The sequence below is a fragment of the Staurois parvus genome, unplaced genomic scaffold (assembly GCF_062004578.1).
Source record: "Staurois parvus isolate SC_StPar_1 unplaced genomic scaffold, SC_StPar_1.0 ptg000145l, whole genome shotgun sequence".
NCBI lineage: Eukaryota > Metazoa > Chordata > Amphibia > Anura > Ranidae > Staurois > Staurois parvus.
In genome coordinates this window covers 15,179,164-15,202,635 of record NW_028317941.1, presented here as the reverse complement: position 1 = coordinate 15,202,635, position 23,472 = coordinate 15,179,164, and the positions used below count along the sequence as shown (strand labels likewise).

At 41.6% G+C, this 23,472-nt stretch overlaps 1 protein-coding gene across 2 annotated transcripts in view; it reads left to right on the top strand.

Annotated features, from left to right (window-relative positions):
- The window catches only part of POLA1 (DNA polymerase alpha 1, catalytic subunit), a 472,294-nt gene that overhangs the window by 54,073 nt on the left and 394,749 nt on the right, over positions 1-23,472 (top strand). For both annotated transcript variants that reach the window (XM_089673893.1, XM_089673892.1), the window contains exons 14-18: positions 1,764-1,902; positions 2,548-2,702; positions 7,432-7,516; positions 11,681-11,742; positions 11,842-11,931. In XM_089673893.1, the coding sequence (XP_089530019.1) occupies positions 1,764-1,902; positions 2,548-2,702; positions 7,432-7,516; positions 11,681-11,742; positions 11,842-11,931 (531 nt within the window). The remainder of the gene's footprint in view (positions 1-1,763; positions 1,903-2,547; positions 2,703-7,431; positions 7,517-11,680; positions 11,743-11,841; positions 11,932-23,472) is intronic.

Sequence of the window (23,472 nt, the reverse complement as noted above, 5' to 3'; positions counted from 1 at the left end):
AATCATACTCACATATTTGCTTATTATGTGCAGAGCAAAACATAGGTGTATATTTTAGGCTACATGCACATGTATGTATTGAAGAATAATATGCATAACATACAATCTGGTGGTTTTTGGCACCTGGGAAGCTCCAGGTGTAATGTTGGGGCGGCCAGAAAAGTGAAATAACTATACACAGCCATTTTGGGTAAATGGTGATGCTTTGTAAACACATGCGCATATGATGTATTCGTACGAATGCAGAATTTACGAGTTTGGGAGTAATAGGTCATACATGAATAGTGCATGAGTGTACACGCTCAAATTTGTTTACCAAAATACAGCCATTCACATCTGTGCCAACTGTACATGCTACCTAAAAGAACAAGCTATATGAGCGCTGGGTTGCGATATGGGTGGGTAGCTGCCAGCATAAAGAGGGAAACCTCAAGATCCTTCAGTGAAAATATAAACAAATGAAAATATGCAGCGCTATAATAATGAGCAATAAATATGCGTGTATGAATAAAAAAGAAAGTTGGTAAATGAAACAATGGTATTCAAAACTGGCGTTAAACAACGCTACAAGGTAAAAAGACCAGTCTTAGGTAAAATCCCATAAGGTGCATATAGTGACAATTGTGCTGTAGTTCGTATGATAAATTTTGCGAATATCTGTGATTGCTGTGGCTGTGAGAATAGGTGTACAATGCACTAACCAGACAGCACAAATGATTGTGCGTTGGAGTATATAAGACCTACTCCTTGGTACTCAGGGAATGGAACCTTTACACACGGATGAAGTCGTCAAGGCAGGAACCAACCACCAGGTGTCATCCTTCCAGGGCAGGTTACCAGTCTCCAGCAGCACAGATCTCAGCCATCTGGAGAGGTTAGCAGTCTCCCGCAATAGAGATCTCAGCCATCAGGGGGATCATGCAAATATACATAGATCAGGTATGAAGAAGCACCTTAGGAGAAGGGGGACTCGCCAGTGAAAGAAACAAGCCCAAGAGAAGAAAAGCTCCAATAGTGTAGTAGTTTATTGCTTCAGGTAAAGTTGACATCAAAAGACAAAAATCAGACACTTACATAAATCAATCCAATAGAGCCACCGGCCATATGTGAGGCCGTGCGGTGTGCTGGTAAAGGTTAGGGGCACCTCTCTAACGCGTTTCGTGTAACACACACTTTATCAAAGACATTTATTGCTCATCATTATCATTATAGCGCTGCATATTTTCACTTGTTTATATGTACATGCTACCTGCACCACCTTGGGTGCAGAAAAATACTGATATTTTACACTAAGCATATTTTTATTTTAAAATTGGCAAATTAACAGTTTTGCTGCTTTTTGTTGTTGAGCAAACCTCCAGATGTTAGTCTAAATTTAATAATTTGTTTTCTATGGATATCTAAATGCAAGGAAATAAGCAGTGCAGACTCTAGACCTTAACTGGAAGGTGGCAGCATTGTGGTATCTAGGCTTCACATAGAATCACGAGTTTCTTACTGATTTCCTAATATTTTCCATTTTAACTTTGTACTAATCTTATTTTTAAGGAGATTAACAATTATTATTCTTTATGAAGTTTATCCTGACACAAATTACCACACCTAATTTTATAGCTCTTGAAAGTAACTACTCCAGGCAGGGGGCAAGTGAGCTGCTAGCTGAGAAGAAAAATAGAAATTGCCTGTGATTGTTGGACATACAGTTTCTAGGCTAATTGTTTCCTTTTGACTAAATTTATTTTATGATATGTTTTGCCTTGCAGGCAGACTTGCCCCAACTTCCTCAGGACCTAAAAGGAGAAACATTTTCACATGTCTTTGGAACAAATACTTCAAGCTTGGAGCTTTTCTTGCTTAGTCGGAAGATAAAAGGGCCCAGCTGGCTAGAAATAAAGAGCCCACGTAAATATATGGCTTCTTTCTGCATATTTTACATGCGTGTTTTTATATATATATTTGCTTGACCTTGAGCTCTCCACAGGCAATTCGCCTACTTGCTACATTTGGAAGGGTTGTAAGTGCCAAAGTAAAGGATTAAAGGGCCTTTTTGTATTACAAGCTGATTTTATTTAATTTTATGCAGAGCTACTTATAATGAGGTATAGCAGGGTGTCTGTTATGCCTCATCTTGGCATACTTGGTCGTCATAACTTTAAAGTATCCTTAGTTTAGAATTAGACATTTTTATTACAGAAAGTAAGGTTATATTTTTAGCATGCATTATAGGCTGAACGGTTTTTATAGTTTCTTTTTGAAGGACTGTTGCTGTATGTTATTTTGTTGTGCTGACTATTGTGCTCGTCAGTTTTAATGACATTCTGGTGGTTTTCTAATTGCTTTCAGCAACATTTTTTTTTTTCTTCTTTTCCTCAATAATAAAATTTCAAACGTTTCGCAGCTGACTTAGAGTTCAGAGATGTGGTTACATGGTCTTGTGTTTTGTGTAGCAGAAAGCAAAGTCAGAGTGTTGAGTCAGAGACCAGTTTGTGGTAAAGCAGCAATAAAAAAAAACTTTCAGTGTAAATGTATTTTTTTTTTTTTCCATAGAGCTGAACAACCAACCTATTAGCTGGTGTAAGGTTGAAGCGATGGTCTCAAAGCCTGATCAGGTGAATGTTGTGAAGCATAAGTCACCGCCTCCAGTTATTGTCATGTCTCTCAGTATGAAGACTGTCCAAAATCCAAAGACTCATCAAAATGAGGTATGCAATTTACAGGCCTTTCTGGATACTGCATTTGACTTCTAGATATTCAGTTTTATTAAATTACCCAGCTATTCCAAATTTGAATTTGTCTCCAATATTCTATTACAATAAAGGTACACATTGTTTATTATTTAGGATCTATTAGTTTTTAAAGCTATTATTATATAGTGATAGGAATATGGGTATTAGCTGTGATCGCTGCTGAGAATTGACATGAAATGTTGGCAAAAACTCTCTAGACCCTAAACTCGTTATTTATGGATGAAGAAATTACACCCTCCACTTATCAGATACTGTTACTCCAGTGCCTTTTCCAGGCTTGTAAACTTATTGCTCAGAGTTGGCTAGTATTTTTCAGGTTGGCTGAAGGCAGTCAACAACATGCTAGTGAGGGAAAAACTTGTATACGCTAAACTGTGGGGTTTTCAGTAGAGTTTGATAGACTATGGGGGGTCTTGGTTAAATACTACAGAAATTTCGCCTAGATCTCTGGTATTGCATAGGCTACTTGCTAACCCTACAGGTTTGATCACCACTCCTAGCTTATGAGTTGTATATGATCCAATATCCACCAGTAATTATTCTCCTCCCACCCCTCTAAAAGGGGGCTAAGGTGCCTTACTATATTACCAAACCAATTTGAGGTATGATGGATGGAGATCTCTGAATGGTGGAAAAAAGAAACCACTCAGAATCAGCATTTTGTATCAGCAAATGTTTGAATGGCGACATTGTACAGGAAGACTGCATTGTAATTTGAGTTATTGCAATATATGGTATATGTGTAGTACCCAGGACCCACTTAAGTACACCAGCAACTACCTATTTTTGTACTGCTAAATGTTTCATTTTTGTATAGATCTCCTGGTGGGTTTTTTTTTTTTGGGGGGGGGAATCCTGGGTGCAAGGGGGGGGGGGGTTATGTTTTCTTTTTCACTTAATGAAAAACATCTGAATTTAAAAAAAAAAAAACAATCTTGTTACTTGTCATCATGTTTGAAAAGACTGCTGCTGAACTGGCTTTCATGCACCATTAGTTTGCAATGTTTCTGGACAACATTTTGATGTACTTGACATCCCCTCTTGTCTTACTTCCTTATTTACTCTCCCTTTTGAACGCCTTTCTGTCCCTTTCAGGCCTTCATGTTACTTAGACTAAGTCTTATGCGCTAATTATATCCTTGGCGAAAAGCACTCTTCACTCTATTCCAGACCAGTTCCTTTTCCAATGGTCTCCTGCCATTCAGTACACTAGGGATCACACTGACTCCAACATATTAATTTTTGTATGAGGCTAACTACCCCACCGCGCTCTCTTCCCCAATTAAATTGATTTGAATGCTTGACATGTAGGACAAGGCACACATCTCTTGGATGGGACATATACATGCGATGACTTTCCTCCCAAAGCTGCTTTACCCATTTAGAGTTTTGCCTGTACTGGTCCCTCTGCATATTTTGCGGTCACTACAGCACCTCGTCTTTAAATTTATATGGGGCTCTTTTAAGCTGAGATTTAGTAGAAGTCTGCTCTACAAGCAGAAATCCAGGGAGGGCTAGGACTACTGAATGTCACCTATTACTGCTGCACAGCTAGCGCCTTTTATTTAGTTTGCACCCCTTTTGGATTCTTAAAGATATATTGGTTGCAGACCCCATCTCACTCTTGTCACTGCGTTTTTCTCTTGTCTCAGTTGCATCCTTTACCCTTAAACCCAGTACTGGCTAATATCCTTGCCATGTGGGATTCGATAAAATACACGGCCTATTTAATATCTCCTCACCCTCCCCTCTTGATATATTTAAATATCCCATATTTCCTCTGTGTCTGGAATGCCCTCAGTGTTACTTTTTGGAGGCACAGTAGTGGATTAACAATGGTTCACTCCCTACTGACCTCCCAGGCATCCTTTCCTTCCAACAACTTAGAGATGTTTATGGTTTGCCAGAAGCTAATAAATTCCGTTATCTGCAAATTCACCAACTACTGGAATCACTAACCAAAAACCATGACTGGTCGCAACTTTAAATGGCATTTGAGACAAAGTGCCGGACGTGCCCTACAACCCAAGGTCTTTTCTCCGTACTATACTCTTCCATATTGAATAACTTCAACACCCAAACTCCATCCTGTTGCTTGAAGTGGTAGACAGACTTCTGCACCGTTCAGTCTCCTGAAATCTGGAACAATATGTGGGAGGCGCTATTTTGGTCATCACAAAACATTCTCTCCCTGGAAAATTCATTTAAAGCAATGTCTTGGTGGTATTTTACTGCAGCAAGAATAGCAAAATGTCTCCGCAGTTAGGCCTAGGCAACATGAAACATACCCTATATTGTCAAATGTATGGGGACGTCTGCCTTTAGACGCACATGAACTTTTATGGCATTCCAGTCTTAGTCCGTAGGGTTCAGTATTGAGTTGGCCCACGCTTTGCAACCATAACGGCTTCAACTCTTCTGGGAAGGCTGTCCACAAGGTTTAGGCGTGTGTCTTTTGGAATGTTTGACCATTCATCCAGAAGCACATTTGTGATGTCAGGCACTGATGTCGGACGAGAAGGCCTGGCTCGCAGTCTCCGCTCTAATTCTCCCCAAAAGCGTTCTATGGGTTGGATCTCAGAACTCTGTGCAGGCAAATAAATTTCCTTCACCCCAAACTCTCAAATCCATGTCTTTATGGACCTTGCTTTGTGCACTGGTGCGCAGTCATGTTGGAACAGGAAGGAGCCATCCCAAAACTGTTCCCACAAAGTTGGGAGCATGAAATTGTCCAAAATGTCTTGGCATGCTGATGCCTTAAAAGTTCCCTTCACTGGAACTAAGGGACCAAGCCCAACCCCTGAAAAACAACCCCACAACATAATCCCCCCTTCACCAAACTTTACACTTGGCACAATGCAGTCAGGCAAGTACCGTTCTGGCAACCACCAAACCCAGACACATCCACCAGATTACCAGACAGAGAAGCATGATTCGTCACTCCAGAGAACACATCTTCACTGCTCTGGAGTCCAGTGGTTGCGTGCTTTACACCACTGCATCCAATGCTTTGCATTTCACTTGGTGATGTAAGGCTTGGATGCAGCTTCTTGGCCTTGGAAACCCATTCCATGAAGCTCTCTATGCAGTGGTGTTGTGCTAATCTGAAGGCCACATGAAGTTTGGAGGTCTTTAGCTATTGAGTCTGCAGACCGTTGGCGACTTCTGCGCACTGTGCGCTTCAGCGTGCACTGACCCTGCTCTGTCATTTTACGTGCCCTACCACTTTGTGGCTGGGTTTCTGTTGTTCCCAATTGCTTCCACTTTGTTATAATACCACCAACAGTTGACCATGGAATATTTAGTAGCAAGGAAATTTCACGGATGGACTTATTGCACAGGTAGCAAACTATCACAGTACCATGCTTGAATTCACTTAGCTCTTGAGAGCGGCCCATTCTTTCACAACTGTAGAAGCAGTCTACAAGCATTGGTGCTTGATTTTTACATCTGTGGCCATGGAGCTGATTGGAACACCTGACTCCAATGATTTGGAGTGGTGTCCCAATACTTTTGGCAATATAGTGTATATTGTGGATGTGCCCTAAGATAAATGGTTCTGGATATGGGTATATAGCATGGTCAGTGCAGTCTTGCATGTAAATTTGTGAAAAGATTCATAGGCAGCACTCCTTCACAAAGCTATAGAAGGCATCATGAGGAGAGAACTCATCCTAATAGCTCACATTTTTGTAGCGACAAAACAGACGATCACAAAAGCATGGAGGTCTCTGGCTCTTGGCTTCAATGAAGTGAAAAGTTGGGTACATGGTGCATTGGTAAATGAGAATCTCACGGCGATCCTAACCGACACACGACAAATTCTTACGCACCTGGCAGCCTTGGTGGGAGCAGATTCCATCCTCGTGGTCACCCATACGCTTCTTATACCTGTAACCTAAAACAGTGTTAGTTATATTTTCCATGAGCTCCTGAGCCTCTGGGGTAGAAACAAAATACCCCCACCCCACCTCTCTCCCTCCTTTCCTCCCTCTTTTATTGTCTTTCTTATTCTTCCTTTTCGTGGCTCTCTCCATTTTGGATTTGTCTCCTTATCCATGTATGTATGCAATATTCCAAACTGTTGATGTTACTGACTAATCTTTTGCACAAACCACTTGATTGCCCTTTAGGTCCTATGAGAGAGGTGTATACACCGAAACCTTGGGTACCGCTTTGAGTTATAATCACATTACGCTTAAATGATGTCTGGATCTAAGGCATTTTCACGTTAAGTGTAAGGTCCAACTTTGTTACTTATTCAACACAGAGAATTTCCCCTGAACTCATTTTTTTACCTCGTCCTGTAACATATATTTTTGATTGCTCTGTTCTGAGGATGCTCTACCAACTAATGGAGACTTAGGCTCCTGTGTTTTTAAACAACTTCTTATTGTTCTTATCTTTTGTATTATTGTTCTCAATAAAAACTAAGAGAAAGAAAAGACTCCACAGCCACCATGGTACATATTCAGTACATTATAGAACTGAATACTGTATGTGATGAAATTGTTAGTATCAAGCTGCAGCCAATATATGAGACATTCATTTTTTAAAAGCCAGTCAGGTGCCTGACCAAAGTTCTGACTATTGTACAATATGAATGACTAGTCTGCTATCCAGATACAAAAGCACTGCTGTGACATAACTTTTCTCTGACCAGTTTTGGAATCTTTTCTTGCAGATAGTTGCTTTGGCTGCTCTGATTCATCACAAATTCCCCCTTGATAAAGCACCACCTCAGCCTCCGTACCAGACTCATTTTTGTGGTAGGTCTTTTTTTTTTTTAATCTGTATGTTTCACTGCTTCTTGGTGGTTTTTTTTTTCTTTTTTTTTAATATCTTTCACTTTTGCATTGACTTGTGTGTTACATCTTATTAACTGCCATCCTCGGTTTATAAAATCAATACAAACGTAGATACAGACAAGTGGAAAATTTCGGGCTTTGGCATTCCCAGACGGTGTTACATCATGCTAGCTTGTAGTGTCCTGTTAACCACTTGCCCTCCTGAGGATTTACCCCCCTTCCTGACCAGGCCATTCTTTGAGTTACGGCGCTGCATTACTTTAACTGCTACATGTCTTTGCTAAAAAAAAAAATCCCAATGCTTGTAAATTAATTGGTTTACGTGAAAGCTATAGCGTTCACAAATGGCAGTATATATACTGGGATTATATTTACTAGTAATGGCGGTGATCAGCGATTTATAGCGAGACTGTGGCGGACATTCTGACACTGGTTGGAAGTAACTTGGTGTCACTGACATTCCCAGTGACACCAATACAGTGATCAGTGAAAAAAAAAAAAAAAAAGCATTGACTCTATACTAATGGCACTGGGCAGGAAGGGGTTAATAGGGGCAATCAAAGGGTTAACTGTGTACTGGGAGTGTTTTACTAGGGGGCTGTGTCAGTGTGCTTCACTGTAATCGCACTGCTCTGGATGGCTGTGCAGTGTGCCCGAGCTGACAGGGAGGAGAACTGTTAGTAAACAGTTGGATATCTTCAGCAATCACTGGGCGCTGGCGAGTAATTACCGGCTGGGACCCGGTGATTGGCAGTCATGGGCGCAAATGGTGGCGCTGGCAGGGAGTGCACGCTCCCTACCCGGAAATACAAAATCACGTGTGTGTATGTGTGTATATATGTGTATGTGTGTGTGTATATATATATATATATATATATATATATATATATATATATGTATGTATGTGTGTGTGTGTGTGTGTGTATATATATTTTGAAGGAACTCCGCTGCAGATAGGTGGGTCTTCTTACTGTTGCAGCGTGTCCAAGAGAAGATAATATTTACACCTAGAGGCCTTTCAGCGTGCAGTGAAACCTCACATATGTTAAAGGGAGTGCTGCTAATCTTGTTTGCTCCTGTGGACAGGTGTCTTTTATACAGGTAACTAATCAAACAATCAGATTCCAAACTCTCCACCATGGAAAAACCTAACAGCTATCCAAGGATGTCAGGGACAAGGTTGTAGACCTACAAAAGGTTGGACTGGGCTACCAAACTATCGCCAAGCAGCTTGGTGACAAGGTGACAACAGTTGGTGCAATCATTCGCAAATGGAAGAAACACAAAACAACTGTCATTCTCCCTAGGTTTGGTGCACCATGCAAGATCTCACCTCGTGGAGTGTCAATAATCATGAGAACAGTGAGGAATCATCCCAGAACTACACGTGAGGATCTTGTCAATGATCTCCAGGCAGCTGGGACCACAGTCGCCAAGAAAACAATTGGTAACACACTACGCCGACAAGGGCTGAAATCCAGTGCCCGTAAGGTCCCTCTGCTCAAGAAAGCACATGTCCAGGCCCGTCTGAAGTTTGCCACTGAACATCTGAATGATGCAGAGGAGGACTGGTTGAAAGTGTTGTGGTCAGATGAGAACAAAATCGAGCTCTTTGGCATCAACTCAACTTGCCGCGTTTGGAGGAGGAGGAATGCTGCCTATGACCCCAAGAACATCATCCCAACTGTCAAACATGGTGGTGGAAACATTTTGCTTTGGGAATGTTTTTCTGCTAAAGGGACAGGACAACTGCACCGCATAAAAAGGATGATGGACGGGGCAATGTACCGTCAAATCTTGGGTGAGAACCTTCTTCCCTCAGCCAGGGCATTGAAAATGGGTCGTGGATGGGTGTTCTAGCATGTCAATGACCCAAAACACACGGCCAAGGCTTGTTGCTTGTTTAATGTGCTTCTTCCTAAGCCACTCCTTTGTTAGGAGTGGCTTAGGAAGAAGCACATTAAAGTCCTGGAGTGGCTTAGCCAGTCCCCAGACCTTAATCCGATTGAAAATCTGTGGAGGGAGCTGAAGGTTCGAGTTGCCAAACGTCAGCCACCAAACCTTAATGACTTGGAAAGGAACTGCCAAGAGGAGTGGGCCAAAATCCCTCCTTAGAAGTGTGCAAACCTGGTGGCCAACTACAGGAAACGTCTGACCTCTGTGATTGCCAACAAGGGATTTGCAACCAAGTACTAAGTCATGTTTTGTGAAGGGAATCAAATACTTATTTTCCTCATGAACATGCAAATGTGTGCATAATTTGTTAGACATACATTTCTTTTGCATTTTTTGTTGCTATTCTGGCTCTCAGTGTTACAATACACCTAACATTCAATTTTTAGACTGATAATTTCTTTGTGAGTGGGCAAACATTCAAAATCAGCAGGAGATCAAATACTTATTTCCTTCACTTATATATGTGATTTTGCGCACCCGTACCGCCCAGTAGCAGTATTTCTGCAGTTAAAAAAAAAAAACAAACACTTATATTGTACCTGGCCATGGATAGTAGTAGGTGACCTGGAGTGGATTTGGCTGTAGTAGATGGCGTCCAACCCATATGTGATGTTTCACTGCACGCTGAAAGGCCTCTAGGTGTAAATATTATCTTCCCTTGGACAAGCTACAACAGTAAGAAGACCCATCTTATATGGGTATATGTCCAGCAGGTTCCAGGGAAAGTGAACCGAAAGCGTGTATAGCCTAATTGCAGGCATCAAAGGAGGTGAGCGCACATCTTCACTATTTGAAGGATTCACAAAAGTCACAAATTGAAGAACATGCAGCACCAAGTCACTATATATATAAACAATTGTTTATTCAATGGGACTATTATTTTGATGATATTTGGATTCATACTAATCACTACTAATTATTTATGAGCATTTGGTTCTTTTTATTTATGGGGGATCATTTAAATGCGTTTTTAGTTGAGGGTTATTAGTTGGTTTACTATTTTTATTATATTAAATGAGGGTATTATGAATATAAATGAAATTGAGGGTATTAGTAAGTACATCATGTCACTAATAGATGATTTATGAGCACTTGGTAAAATATTTTTTTTAGAGGAGGATTTCATGTAGAATTATTTTGATATTTATTTGGAGGAGATTGATTAGTTGAAACTATTTATTTAAATATTTTTTGGTATTTATACACTTTTATTAGTTATTTGTATCATAATTTGAATTAATTTAATGGGAATAATTTAATTATTATTTATTGAGAAGTATTTAGGAGCGCAACATATATTTGTAAGTAAGAAGACCCACCTATCTGCAGCTGAGTTCTGTAGTTGTTTTGTCATTTAAATATAGGGTGTGCCATTTTTTGAATTGATATATAATTATTCTTATCCATTTTCTTGCTTGTTGTCCCTCAATTTCATTGAGGAACTTTTTATACAGATTTGTAGTTTCCCCCACCAGTGGCTGCCAACATATTAGTGAATTCTGCTTCCTTGCTTAAGGGGAAACTTTACTGTTGCTTTCCCTTCCCTGCTCCCTCTTCTGTGAAGCCATCTTCAAAAATAAAGTGCATTTGTAGAGGCATCACCAGTCTTTGCTAGGTATTTGGGACCTTGCAGAGCCCTTTGACACACCTGTGCATGCTCACAAATTCTGCCAGTTTCTGGTATATGGGCACTATAGTGATCTGCAGCATCTATGTGCATGTGCAGAACTCACATGCGTAGATGCACCACACAGTAGTGGTGAGTCTGCACATACACTTAATCTTGAGGTGTGTGTGTGTGTGTGCCCTTGTTACCACACTGCCTCTTAAGAGATGGGTATGATGTGGGAATCCCAGAAAGCAGTAGGGCCTAGCCTAGGTAGTAAAGCAGAAAGTGGTGCCTTGCAGCACAAAAAAAGGTGCAAATAGGGAATTTTTTCTCTCCCATTTTTGTAAGGGAAAAAAAAAGTTACTGTAATGAATTATGTTTCGCTTTTAATAACGGAAGAGAAGAGTTACATGACTGGCAAACTATATTCTGTCTGTAAGGGTATGTGCTTACTCATAGGCTTACATTAAGATAGGAAATAAAATTCCTCTATAAAATATTTAAAAAATTGAAGAATACGTTTACTACTTATTAATATTTATTTTTTTTGCTTCCTAAAGTTCTCACTAAACCCAGTGACTGCATTTTCCCCTATGATCACAAAGAAGCAATGAAGCGAAAGGTAATGATTTGTCTTTTTTTTTTACTTTCATGGTTTTACTATTAGTTCTTGAATTGAAATGCTTATGCCCAAATGTAACTTTACCATTTCATCTTTTAGAATGCAGACATTGAAATTGCATCAACAGAAAGGACTCTCTTAGGCTTTTTTCTTGCGAAAGTACACAAAATTGATCCAGATGTTATTGTGGTGAGCATAAACTCCGCAATTTTGTTTTAGCAGTGTTGAAAATATTTGTCATTAAAAATGTATATACCAATACATTCTTTAATGATGTTGGAATAAAAGAATTTTGTCTTTGGGTACACATGTTAAATCTGCACTCCTAAAAAGTTGTCAAATGTCATTTGTACTTCCTTTTTCTGTGCACAATTTAAACCTGCATATTTTTCTAAATGTCCGGTATGTTATAAGTTATTACTGTAAAAGCTTGGTACAGTAAATGGAATAGCAGTCAGTGATGCAACCCAATTAAAGCAAGCAAAACAATTTCACGTTACACAGGTGGGATGGCACATTTGAGTCAGGAAAGTAAGAATATTTAATGGATCATCCCTCCCAGCGCAAGAGTGGAGGTGGAAAGTGTTGTGATCTGTTTAACAAGTTTATCAAGCTATACATTGGTCTAGGGCAGTGTTTCTCAACCTGTCATAGCGCCTTTGAAAATTCTTTTCAGTCTCTAGGCACCACAGTCTACGGCTTGGTGTACATTACTGTGAGTTGGGAACATGCGCAAATTTACATGCGCTCCCCAACATGCTTACTCTTTAGCAGACATGCAGTGGTACCATTAATTCTTACTCGCGCCCCCTAGCATTGGCAAACATGGCGTGTTTTCAGTGCAGTGAGATTTTAAAAAAAAAAGGTCAGAAGTTTTTTTCCCTGTGTTTCTGTGGTAGGGCAGCCCATTAAAATGAATAGGTTGCCGTACACACAACACGCAGCCACACAGATTTGAACCAAGGGCTCTTTCAAACGTGAGGTGAACGGTAAATCCACGCATTTGAACCAAATTTTTACCACTCGCAACTGCTCCTACTTTAGCTTCAGAGGCAGTAGCCAGGGTCATACTTTAGACGTGTGTCACGAATTCAGCACTTATGCACTTAAAAGATTCTTGCGCTTTAAGGACATTTTTGGTTTTTATAAACTTGTAACAGTTTAAGAAATTGTACTTTATTGTTACAAGAGGATTGTTGTTTGTCATTACATATGCAATTCTGCACTACTTACTTTACATATTGGTTGAAGGTTAAACGTGAATCTGACACTGTAGCACTTTAAGCAGTTGCACTTTATTGGTTGTATCAATCACAGGGTAAGTGCAGCTTTTTGTTTAAATTTAGTATATACCATTGGTAACCTCAGAACCCCAAAATAAGAAAGGTAAAGGAACTTTAAGAAAAAAACAGAAGAACTACATTAAAGAGCAAGTGAGGGAAAAAATTGAGCTGGTAGTGGCATTAGGTTAGGGGGGAGGTAGTTGTGCCCCAACTGATTCCCAATTAAGATGCCTCCTTTAAGCCAGCCATCAATGGTTATGGTGGAGGGGGCAGTGGCTAGCAACAACAATCTAGTGTCTTTTAGTGATGTAGGGGAGAGAAAGTGGGTGGTAGCAAGAAAAGAAGACCAGGTGCTCAAACCTTGTTTTATTCTCTGATAGTATTTTGCAGTTGTTCTGTAAGGCTATCCATTTTGAGGACATATTTCACTCTGGTAAAGAGAGTCTGGTATTCTGGAAGACTTGGTTGGTCTTTTTTTGGAGTTAATTACCTTGATAATTGCTGTGAGGTAGAAGAAATTTTGAATTCTACTTTGGAGTATAAGCACACAGAGCTGGGTTAGGCTATAAAACAGGAAGGCACAGGCAGCAGTAAAACTACTGTCAGAAATTCATACCCTTCTTTACTTGTCTAAAAATATGTTTTTGTATTTGTCTGCAACCCTTTTCAAGAGATTTCCATCACTTCTTTTCATGACAGGAAGTGAGAAAATCTCTCCAGTAGGGACAGAGTTGGGAAAAACTGATTAGTCCCTAACCTTTTTCTACTCTATCAAAAACAACATATCTTTTCTACTGGATTTGGGCCCTAAAGAAATGCATTCAACTTCAGCCCATTCAGGACAAACTGACAGTGTATTTGTAAAGGGACCCAACACCCTGGTTATACTCTTTACCAGCGTTCCCTCATTGCTCTTACCTGTGCCCAAGACAGAAAAGCTACCTGGTATTGAATTGATCTCTTCCCATGTTGATAGGTTTTGGGTAGCAGCTAAAGTAGTATCAAACCCTCCGCATTTTGTAGTTCAACATATAGAGCCCATCCCCCACTAAAATATTTGTTAAAATTCTTATCCCAGCATTTGCAGTTTACAGCTTTTAGTGCTGCTGGCTCCTACTCTCTGTGCTGCTTCCCTGAAATTTTCTGCATAAGAAAGAGTAAGCCGTGTACAGTGCAGTCTCCAGTCAGTTGTTGGCTTGGAATGGGGAGGAGCAGGGGAGTGCCTTGCCATCCTAGGCTGTAGTGCTGAATGTCTTTAATGATGCACACAGTGTAGAGAGACACAGCTCTAGTCCCTGCATGCAAGGGTTATAGTATCAGTTTAAACTGGAACATAAGGAAGAATTAAAAGATAAGGAAGCTCCATACTCAGCTGCTAAAATAAATATATAATAAAAAATATGAGGGTTTATTATTGCTTTAATCGCTAGGGCTCCCGCTCCTCCTAACCTTTTATACCAGACAACACCTCTGATACTTGTGCCATCTGCAGAGGAAGCATATGTTGCATTGGTAAGATGACTGCGGCAAGGAGACCCTTTTACAAACTTGTCATTTTGCTCAGCATGGGTAAGGTGACAGTGTCTGTCTAAGCAATGTATCAGTTTTGTTTAGTGAAGTTTTAATGTGTAGTTGGGATGTCTTGTTTGAACTTGTACTTATTAATTCCAGGTCATACTGCCACACTGACATTTAAAAAAAAAGAAAGTGTGTATATATGTACATTATATTGCCAAAAGTATTGGGACGCCTGCCTTCACACGCTCATGAACTTTACTGGCATTTCAGTCTTTGCCCGAGGGTTCAATATTGAGTTGGCCCACGCTTTGCAGCGATAACAGCTTCAACTCTTCTAGGAGTCTAGACTGTCCTCAAGGTTTAGGAGTGTGTGTATGGGAATGTTTGACCAATCAGAAGCACATTTGTGAGGTCAGGCACTGATGTTGGATGAGAAGGCCTGGCTTGCAGTCTCCGCTGCAATCCATCCCAGATGTGTAATGTCTGGTTGAGGTCAGGTCTCTGTGCAGGTTAGTTAAGTTCCTCCACCGCAAACTCACTCATCCATGTCTTTAGGAACCTTGCTTGTGCGCAGTCATGTTGGAACAGAAAGGGGCCATTCCCAAACTGTTCCCACAAGTTGGGAGCATGAAATTGTCCAAAATGTCTTGGTATGCTGACACCTTAAGAGTTCCCTTCACTGGAACTAAGAGGCCAAGCCAAACCTCTGAATAACAACCCCACACCATAATCCCCCTCCACCAAACTTTACACTTCACACAGTGCAATCAGGCAAGTACCTTTCTCCTGGCAACCACCAAACCCTGACACGTCCATCAGATTGCCAGACAGAGAAGTGTGATTCCAGCGGTGGTGTGCTTTACATCACTGCATCCGACGCTTTGCATTGCACTTGGTGATGTAAGGCTTGGATACAGCTGCTCAGCCATGGAAACCCATTCCGTGAAGCTCTCTGTGCAGTGGTGTTGTGCTAATCTGAAGGCCACATGAAGTTTGGAGGTCTTTAGCTATTGACTCTGCAGACAATTGCGACTTTGAATACTGTGTGCTTCAGCATGTGCTGACCTTGCTCTGTCATTTTATAGTTGTTAGGTGCTGCTGTTCCCAGTTGCTTCCACTTTGTTAAAATACCACTAATATAGAAAAGGATCGCCCCTTTTAAAATAATCAAATATTGTTGCTTTGCAGCCTGAAATGAGGACAGAAACATTTCTTATTTTATCCAGCTATGTTTACTCAGTGCAACCTATAACATCCAAGTGAAAGATAGATGAAATACCAGCATGTCAGAAAAAAAATTCAAAAACAGATTCACTGAGTTGGAAATAGGGTCACTCCCCTCCTAAAAATGACTCAATCAGGTGAGCTTATCACAATCACTTCTCAATAGCACACACAGCCATTTGACTGACATGAAAATAACTTTTCTGGAGCATTTCAGTCCCTGGTACTGCAACTGAAGCAAACAATCAACTATGGGTTGTGGCTAGGCACAAGTCAGGAGATGGATCCAAAATAATTTCAAAGGCTTTATCAACGCCTAGAAGCACAGAGAAGTCTATTAAGAAGTGGAAGACATTTGATATAACACACACCCTTCCTGGATCAGGACTGCGCTGCAAACTGGTTGAAAAAGCCAGTACGAGACTGTTCAGAGAGACTACCAAGAGGCCTACAGCAACTCTGAAGCAGTTGCTGGAATTGATAACAAAGAGTGGTCATTGTGTGCACATGACAACAATATCACACATTCTCCACAAGTGTGGCTTGTATGGGAGGGTTGTAAGAAAAAACTCCTCAAGCAAGGCCACATGTAGCCATGACTGAGCTTTGCCAAAACACACTTTTGAGTTTTTGAGGTCTCATGGAAAAAGATGTTGTGGTCAGATGAGACTAAAATTGAAAATAACATGAAACTTCCTAGTGCCACATCCTAAAAATGTAATAAAACAATTGCCAGACAAAAATTGTTCAGCCAGACTAGCGGATTGTTTTAGGCACAGTAAGAGACCACGCTATCATAAAAAAAAAAAGTCATAGTTTATTGACATAAAATCACAAAAAGGATTTTTTGGAACAAAGAATACATACATGACCCCCAAACACAACAGTGGGGGGAAAAAGTATTAGTACATTGCCTATATCTTGACATATGACACATCATGTCACCTATAGCATAAATGTTGATTCCAAAAGTAGGGTTTACTGTAAAGTCAGAAAACGTTCAATAAATTTCACCTATATTCCTGGCTTCTTCAGGACTGTAACTACTTTATAAAAGAAAGCAGTACTGCTGTATATAAAATATAAAAAGAGCAAACAATATATACACAATCAATTATATGTAGTAAAGTAGAAAATACATATAATAAAAACAATCATTGGCCTTACATAGAAACGCGGCAGCCAACGATATATAGTCTGGGGGGCGGACATAGGAGACTCGAGTGTGGAACACAGGCAACAGACCAGGGAACTAGATAGTGCATAACTGAATCTTATAAAAAGGACATAATGCCATCAGACTAAAATTTAATTATTTGATCTCAACACTAAATGATTTGTCTGGTGGAAATCCAATACAGCTCACCATCTAAATAACACCATTTGTACAGTAAAGCATGGATGTGGTAATATCCTGTTATGGGGTGTTTCTCTGCAGCAGGGACTGGGGAATTTGTCAGGACTGAAGGAAAACTGGATGGGTCAAAAATCTTCTGCCCTCTGCCAGACAGTGACCCAAAGCACACAGCAAAAGTGACCACACAGTGGTTGAAAGAGAAAAAAGGTGAATGTCCTTGTATGGCCTAGTTAGAGCCCAGACGTAAACCCCAATGAAAATTGGTGCAATGATTTCAGACTGTAGTCCACAAATGGTCATCATCAAATTTAACTCAACATGAGCAGTTCTGCAAAAAAGAGTGGGCAAATTTTGCAGTCTAGATGTGCAAAGTTAGTACTGTAGAGACCTATCCCAACAGACTAAAGGCTGTAATTAAAGCAGAAGGTGGTTCAAGATACTGAGACAAGAGGGTGATCTTTTTCCCAACTAAGTGATCCTGTTTTTGATTTTTATTTTTTTTTTCCCTGACGTGTTGGTGTTCTATCTTTCACTTGGATGGGGTGATTATTTTCTATAACTGTGTGTGTGTGTGTATATGTATACAGTATCTCACAGATGTGAGTACACCCCTCACATTTTTTGTAAATATTTTATTATATCTTTTCATGTGACAAAACTGAAGAAATGACACTTTGCTACAATGTAAAGTAGTGATTGTACAGCTTATATAACAGTGTAAATTTGCTGTCCCCTCAAAATAACTCAACACACAGCAATTAATATCTAAACTGCTGGCAACAAAAGTGAGTACACCCCTAAGTGAAAATGTCCAAATTGGGCCCAATTAGCCATTTTCCCTCCCCGGTGTCATGTGACTCGTTACTGTTACAAGGTCTCAGATGTGAATAAGGAGCAGGTGTGTTAAAGTTGGTGTTATCGCTCTCTCTCTCATACTGGTCACTGGAAGTGCAGCATGGCACCTCATGGCAAAGAACTCTGAGGATCTGAAAAAAAGAATTGTTGCTCTACATAAAGATGGCCTAGGCTATAAGAAAATTGCCAAGACCCTGAAACTGAGTTGCAGCACGGTGGCCAAAACCATACAGCGGTTTGACAGGACAGGTTCCACTCAAAACAGGCCTCACCATGGTCAACCAAAGAAGATGAGTGCACATGCTCAGCGTCCTATCCAGGGGTTGTCTTTGGGAAATAGACATATGAGTGCTTCCAGCATTGCTGCAGAGGTTGAAGGGGTTGGGGGGTCAGCCTGTCAGTGCTCAGACCATACACTGCATCAAATTGGTCTGCATGGCTGTCGTGCCAGAAGGAAGCCTCTTTTAAAGATGATGAACAAGAAAGCCTGAAAACAGTTTGCTGAAGACTAGCAGACTAAGGACATGGATTACTGGAACCATGTTCTGTGGTCTGATGAGACCAAGATAAACTTATTTGGTTCAGATGGTGTCAAGCGTGTGCGGTGGCAACCAGATGAGGAGTACAAAGACAAGTGTGTCTTGCGTACAGTCAAGTGTGGTGGGAGTGTCATGGTCTGGGGCTGCATAAATGCTGCCGGCACTGGGGAGGTACAGTTCATTGAGGGAACCATGAATGCCAACATGTACTGTGACATAATGAAGCAGAGCATGATCCCCTCCCTTCAGAGACTGGGCCGCAGGGCAGTATTTCAACATAATGACCTCAAACACACCTCCAAGACGACCACTGCCTTGCTAAAGAAGCTGAGGGCAAAGGTGATGAACTGGCCATGCATGTCTCCAGACCTAAACCCTATTGAGCATCTGTGGGGCATCCTCAAAGGGAAGGTGGAGGAGCGAAAGGTCTCTAACATCCACCAGCACCATGATGTCCTCATGGAGGAGTGGAAGAGGACTCCAGTGGTAACCTGTGAAGCTCTGGTGAACTACATTCCCAAGAGGGTTAAGGCAGTGCTGGAAAATAATGGTGGCCACACAATATTGACACTTTGGGCCCAATTTGGACATTTTCACTTAGGGGTGTACTCACCTTTATTGCCAGCGGTTGCCTCACAAAAATGTGGGGGGTGTACTCACTTCTGGGAGATACTGTGTGTGTGTGTGTGTATATGTATTAACACATCAGATCTCAATGGGGGAAAATTATTATGCTGGATATCTATACTAATATGGACTGGGCAATGTGTTAGGAATGTAAGGCTGCCCAATCGTTTGATGGAAATGAAAATTGTCTACCTACAGAGGACTGAATTCAAAGACACCTCGAAAGTCAAAGTGGAAAAATGATGCAGCAGGCTAGTCCATTTTGCTGAAATTTCATTGCAGCAACGCAAAATGGTACTGAGTAGTTTGTATGGCCCCCACGTGCTTGTATGCATGCCTGACAATGTCGGGACATGCTCTTAATGAGATGATAGATGGTGTCCTGGGGTATTTCCTCCCAGATCTGGACCAGGGCATCACTGAGCTCCTGGACAGTCTGAGGTGCAACCTGGTGGCGTCAGATCGACCGAAACCTGATAACCCTGAGGTGTTCTATTGGATTTAGGTCAGGCGAGCGTGGGGGGCATTCAATGGTATCAATTTCTTCATCCTCCAGGAAATGCTTGCTTACTCTTGCCACATGAGGCTGGGCATTGTACACCAAGAGGAGGAGCCCAGGACCCACTGCACCAGCGTAGGGTCTGACAATGGGTACAAGGATTTCATCCCAATACCTAATGGCAGTCAGGGTGCCATTGTCTTGCCTGTAGAGGTCTGCGCGTCAATCCATGGATATGCCTCCCCAGACCTTCACTGACCCACCACCAAAAGGGTCATGCTGAACGATGTTACAGGCAGCATAATGTTCTCCACGGCCTCTCCAGACCCTTTCACGTCTGTCACATGTGCTCAGGGTGAACCTGCTCTAATTTCTGAAAAGAACAGGGTGCAAGTTGCGGATAAATGCCAGTCGAGCTCTATGGTGCCGAGCAGTGAGCACAGGGCCCACTAGAGGATGTCTGGCCAGCAGGCCACCCTTATGAAGTCTGTTTCTGATTGTTTGGTCAGAGACATTCACACCAGTGACCTGCTGGAGGTCATTTTATAAGGCTCTGGCAATGCTAATCCTGTTCCTCCTTGCACAAAGAAGCAGATACCGGTCCTGCTAATGGGTTAAGGACCTTCTATGGCACTGTCCAGCTTTCCTAGAGTAACTGCATGTCTCCTGGAATCTCCTGCATGCTCTTGAGACTGTGCTGGGAGACACAGCAAACCTTCTGGCAATAGCAAGTATTGATGTGCCATCCTGGAGGAGTTGGACTGCCAAGGTAGTAGTGACACTGATCCTAGTCAAATGCAAAACTAGTGTAAAAGAGTCAGAAAAGATGAGTAGGGAAAAAAATGTCAGTGGCCTCCACCTGTAAAACAATTCCTGTTTTGGGGGTTGTCCCATTGTTTCCCATGAAGTGCACCTGTTAACTTAATTAACACCAAAGCAGCTGAAACTGATTAACAACCCCCTCTGCAACTTAAAGTGTTATTACACCCACAACAGTATAATCAGTGTGTATGTGCAGTAAAGCATGCTTGTTATACTCACTGTGGAACCTGAGGGGTTAATCCTCTGCATTGGGTAAAAAAGATTTTTGATCCTTTCTTCTCTGCCCCTCGTGTTGAAATGACTACCTGATACAGACTGAACCCGTGGTCTCATGCTCAGTTTGGTGTGTATTGCTAGAGAGGTTTTTTTTTTTTTTTCCTTGGGCCAATCAGCACGGTCCAGACAGAGGGTCAGAGGTTTCACATCCTCCTAGAGCGAAAAGAAAACTCCTTCTACAAGCTTTACCCAGTGCTCTGCTGAAATCACAAGACTGCTCAAACTGCTGATGAGGAAAGGTATTTAGCAGTTTATATATACTAAAATAAATGCATTTCCATGTTGTGTGTACTGTGGGAGACCAGGTATAGTGAATGCAGGGTCTTGGTTTTAGTATCGCTTTAACTGACCAAATCAGTATCCCAGAAGTTTAATTGACTTGATGCTATACTCTGATTAAAAAGTGTTCCTTTAATTTTTTTGAGGTGTGTGTGCCTCCCTCCATGGCCACGGGTGTATAAAATCAAGAACCTAGGCATGCAGACTGCTTCTACAAACATTTGTGAAGGAATGGGGAACTCTCAGGAGCTCAGTGAATTCAAGCGTGGTACCGTGATAGGTTGCCTCCTGTGCAATATGTCCATCCGTGAAATTTCCTTGCTACTAAATATTCCACGGTCAGCTGGAAGTGGTATTATAACAAAGTGGAAGCAACTGAGAACAACAAACTCAGCCACGAAGTGGTAGGCCACGTAAAATGACAGAGCGGGGTCAGTGCACGCTGAAGTGTGCAGAAGTTGCCAACTGTCTGCAGAGCCAATAGCTAAAGACCTCCAAACTTCTTGTGGCCTTTAGATTAGCACAACAGTGCGTAGAAAGATTCATGGAATGGGTTTCCATGGCTGAGCAGTTGCATCCAAGCCTTACATCGCTAAGTGCAACGCAAAGCGTCGGATGCAGTGGTGTAAATTACACCACTACTGGACTCTAGAGCAGTGGAAACGTGTTCTCTGGAGTGACGAATCACACTTCTCTGGCAATCTGGTGGACGTGTCTGCGTCTGGCAGTTGCCAGGAGAATGGTACTTGTCTGACTACATTGTGCCAAGTGTAAAGTTTGGTGGAGGGGGGATTATAGTGAAGGGTTGTTTTACAAGGGTTGGGCTTGGCCCCTTAGTTCCAGTGAGGGTAACTCTTAAGGCATCAGCATACCATAACATTTAGGACAATTTCATGCTCCCAAGTTTGTGGGAACAGTTTGCGGATGGCCTCTTCCTGTTCCAACATGACTGCACAGCAGTACACATAGCAAGGTCCATAAAGACATGGATGAGCGAGTTTGGGGTTGAGGGACTTGTCTGGCCTGCACAGAGTCCTGACCTCAACCCAATAGAACACCTTTGGGATGAATTATAGCGGAGCCTGCGAACCAGGCCTTCTCGTCCGACATCAGTGATTGGCCTCACAAATGTGTTTCTGGAAGAATGGTCAAACATTCCCATAGACACACTCCTAAACCTTGTGGACAGCCTTCCCAGAAGAGCTGAAGCTGTTGTAGCTTCAAAGGGTGGGCCAGCTCAATATTGAATCCTATGGACTAAGACTAAGAGACAGACAGACACACACACACACACTAAAATGTCTACACGCCCCTTTTTTAAAATGTCAGTTTTCTGTGATGTAAAAAAATGAGACAAATCATTTCAGAACTTTTTCCACCTTTAATGTAACCTATAAACTTTACAACTCATTTGAGCAACAAACTGAAATCTTTTAGGTGGAGGGAAGTAAAAATAAAAAACGAAAATAATATGGTTGCATAAGTGTACACACCCTTTTGATTTTATTACAGCACTCAGTCTATTTGGGTATTATTATCATTCATGATTTATATAGCGCCAACAGTTTGCCCAGCGCTTTACAATATAACAGGAGACCATACAGCAACAATACAGTTCAATACAAGAGGGATAGGAGGGCCCTGCTCCTTGGAGCTTACAATCTAGGAGGGAGGGGCTAGTGATACAAAAGGCAGTAACTTTGGGGGATGGACTAGTAGGAAGAGTAGAAGATTCCATTATTAGCTGAGGGCAGGATAGGCTTCCCTGAAGAGATGTTTTCAGAGATCGCCTAAAAGTGAGCAGAGTAGGCGATAGTCTGATAAATTGAGGTAGAGCGTTCCAGAGGATGGAGGAAGCTCTGGAGAAGTCCTGGAGACGAGCATGGGAGGAGGAGACAAGGGAGATAGAGAGCAGGAGGTCGTGCGAGGAGCAGAGAGTACGGTTTGGGTGATATTTGGAGGCAAGATTGGTGATGTAATTGGGGCAGAGTTATAAATGGCTTTATATGTTATTGTTAATGTTTTGAATTTTATCCTTTTGGGCAACGGGAAGCCAGTGGAGGGATTGGCAGAGAGGGGTGGCTAATACAGAATGGTTAGTAAGGTGGATGAGTCTGGCAGCAGCATTCATGATAGACTGAAGAGAGGATAGCCTGCGATGAGGTAGGCCAATGAGGAGGGAGTTGCAATAGTCAAGGCGAGAGATAAGGGAGTGAATAAGTTTTAGTGGTTTCCGAGGTTAGGAACGGGCGTATCTTGGAGATGTTGCTGAGTTGAGGTCTACATGATTTGGGACTGAAAGGACAGATGGGAGTCTAGGATTACACCTAGTAGCCTGGCATGAGGGGAGGGACTGATGATTGTGTTATTGATCTTGATGGAGAAGTCAGGGGAGGGGGCACGGGCTGGAGGGAATATTAAGAGTTCAGTTTTGGAAAGATGGAGTTTGAG